The sequence below is a fragment of the Colobus angolensis genome, unplaced genomic scaffold (assembly GCF_000951035.1).
Source record: "Colobus angolensis palliatus isolate OR3802 unplaced genomic scaffold, Cang.pa_1.0 Scaffold27, whole genome shotgun sequence".
In the NCBI taxonomy this organism is placed as follows: Eukaryota; Metazoa; Chordata; class Mammalia; order Primates; family Cercopithecidae; genus Colobus; species Colobus angolensis.
In genome coordinates this window covers 7,335,066-7,338,175 of record NW_012115932.1, presented here as the reverse complement: position 1 = coordinate 7,338,175, position 3,110 = coordinate 7,335,066, and the positions used below count along the sequence as shown (strand labels likewise).

General features: G+C 36.4%; 1 protein-coding gene across 3 annotated transcripts in view; it reads right to left on the bottom strand.

The window, feature by feature from the left end:
* The window catches only part of HMMR (hyaluronan-mediated motility receptor (RHAMM)), a 33,740-nt gene that overhangs the window by 27,380 nt on the left and 3,250 nt on the right, over positions 1-3,110 (bottom strand). For all 3 annotated transcript variants that reach the window (XM_011947732.1, XM_011947729.1, XM_011947730.1), the window contains exons 2-3: positions 1,365-1,463; positions 535-614 (exon numbers count right to left, since the gene is read on the bottom strand). In XM_011947732.1, coding sequence (XP_011803122.1) covers positions 535-614; positions 1,365-1,463 — 179 coding nt within the window. The remainder of the gene's footprint in view (positions 1-534; positions 615-1,364; positions 1,464-3,110) is intronic.

Genomic DNA, 3,110 nt, shown 5'->3' with positions numbered 1-3,110 from the left:
AAAAAAAAAAAAAAAAAGTATTATGTAGCTTGCCTGATTATAAACTTAGGAAAATAGTAATAGTAGCTCTTGCACAAGCCACAAGACTATTAAGAATTTAATCTCTCACCACTCCTTAACAGTTTCTCAGTAGCAAACCTTTCTTAGATATTGGCATTTTTTCCCCCTTCTCTTCAAAAATACTCACCCTTCCCTACAAACAAATACACAAAAACAAAAAAACTCAAATGGTGGTACTCAATAAAGTAAAGCATCACATAATTTTGAAATCTTTATTAGGTAATAAACAATTTAAACATGGAAGTGACTGAGAATTGAAGGCCATTGTAATTGTGAACTAAGGGCACATTTAAACATAATGACCTAGGCAGAAATGTAACACTTGCTAGAGTTCTAATGATAACTCATTTCATTAATTCACAGATTTACTTTAACCTTGATTCAGACACTTAACCCATTCTAATCAAATACAATACTTTCAGATGTTTTTGATGATACAGCTGATAAACCAGTTGGCATATAAAAGCTCGTCACCTTTGATTCCGAAGACTTAACTTTTCTAGCTGAAGCAGGCAAAGTAGTATCTTTGTCAACATTAAGATTTTGTTTAGATTCTGCAGAAAAATGAATTGTACAGATCATGGTTGGTGTTAACATGTTTTAACTACACACAAAACACAGTTTCCAGTTTTTTTTTTTTTTTTCTTTTTGTTTTTTGAGACAGTGTCACTGTCACCCATCCTGGACTGCAATGGTGTGATCTCGGCCCACGGCAACCTCTGCCTCCCAGATTCGAGCAATTCTCCCACTTTCCTCCCTAGTAGCTGGGACCACAGGCGCACCCCACCACTCCCGTCTAATTTCTGTATTATTAGTAGAGATGAGGTTTCGCCATGTTGGCCAGGCTGGTCTTGAACACCTGAACTCAAGTGATCCACCCACCTTGGCCTCACAGAGTGCCGGGATTACAAGCATGAGCCACCTTTCCGGCCCCAGATTTCTAATTGCAACTTTTGATGAAACAATATATTCTTCTCTTAGTTGCACATTTTCAAATAATTACACAATATTTTTACACATCTAACATGCTTCTGATTTTCCTAATATTCCCTGACAGGTCAAGGTAATTACTAAAAGGCAAGCTACATATCAATATGAGTGTCTTGCTTAATTTTCCTGGTTATATGACAACGTAATCATGACAGCATTATTCTGTACTTGAACCTTTCATAAATCCATCAAATACAATTTAAATATAGTTCTAGCTTCACATTTTAAAAAATGCTATAACATCTTTAAATATTGTTATTCATAACTTTAAACTTACAAGATCACATAACCACTGTTCTCTGGTGATCTATTACCTTTCTGTTGTTTAAATCTTTGTGATTTCTGAAACGATACTGGTCCTTTCAATACTTCTGAAGTTTTAACATCATAAGCACCAGGAGATGGTGCGCAACCTAGAGGAAATAGAAAACATTAATATATCATCTAATGTTATTTATGATCTTAAGTTAAAACAAGTCATAATAAAGCGAATATAAATGTAAAAATGTCATTAACAAACTGCTTCTATTTTTTCAAATGTAAAAAATTGCATCCATTTGATATTATAAAGAAGTCCTCTCTATGAAGAACAATATCATCTTGCCCTTTATATCAATCAACTGGGTCAAAGGAACACAGGCAACTGAGCAAACGACAGTTTTGAGATGAACATCATGTATTACAGGCAATATATGGCTTTCTTACTAAGGACTGAATATAGCAAATAAAATACTTGGTGTCAACTCTACTCAAAGAGAGTCACAAAGGTAACTGTTGGTTTCTAGAAATAAAGTAATTAAAACTGTCTATCCCTCAATGTTTAGCCTAGAATAAAAATTTATAGTGATAATCCATCTCTGGCTAATGTCAATACATCAGACCTATTGAAGATGTCAACTGCAATTCAAACACACGGAAGAAAAGCAGCCACACTAGAGCAACTAGAATTTTTTGAGCACTTACTAAATGCCAGACATTATGCTAAGCATTTTATAGATGTTATTTTATTTAATCCTCACAAGAACCCTATGTGATAATTTACAGATAAAGAATGTGAGGCTTAGGAAATTCAAAAAGCCAATGTTATTCAAAGTAAAAATTGTACTAGACTATATTTGTATGTTCCAGAAGTTTATACTGCATAATTTCACTTAACTAAAGTCCCAGATTTGAAGGCATTTCTGAGTAAATAAACATAGCAGATTTGAGATGGGGCCCTTAGGACTTGAAATAATTAAAATACTATTAGCCTAAAGCTTTAGCTGATTGGGAACAAATAGATTAATACTATTCTCTGAAAAGCTATTTACTTCAGTCTAGAGTCTCAAGCAAATAAATAGGAAGAGCAAGGAGCTTGGACCATTCTCAGGCAACTACTGCAGTCCCCTAAATGTTTGTCAAATGGTAGACAGAAACTCATTATTATTATTATTATTATTTTGAGATGTTGTCTTGCTCTGTTGCCTAGGTTGGAGTGTAGTGGCACCATCTTGGCTCACTGCAACCTTTGCCTCCCGGGTTCAAGTGATTCTCCTGCCTCGTCTCCCGCGTACCTGGGATTACAAGCTCCCGCCACCATGCCCAGCTAGTTTTTTTTTTATTTTTAGTAGAGACAGGGTTTCACCATGTTGGCCAGGCTGGTCTCAAACTCCTGACGTCAGTTGATCTGTCTGCCTCTGCCTTCCAAAGTGCTGGGATTACAAGTGTGAACCACCATGCCCAGCCCCATGAGGAGATCTTGATAGCATTTTTTAAAAAGTAAAAACAATAGAAAAAGTCAGCATGACTCATACGCTGCAAAGTTAAACACTATTTTGTGAAACTTTCCTTTCATATATATGTGTAGAGATATAAAAATACATCTTAGGTTGAAATAAATTTTGGGGTTTTTTTTTGCTTTTTTTTTTTTTGAGACAGAGTCTCACTCTGTTGCCCAGGCTGGAGTGAGTACAGTGGCACAATCTCCACTCACTGCAACCTCTGCCTCCCAGGTTCGAGTGATTCTCCTGCCTCAGCCTCCCGAGTAGCTGGGACCACAGGTGCCCGCCACCTCGCCCGGC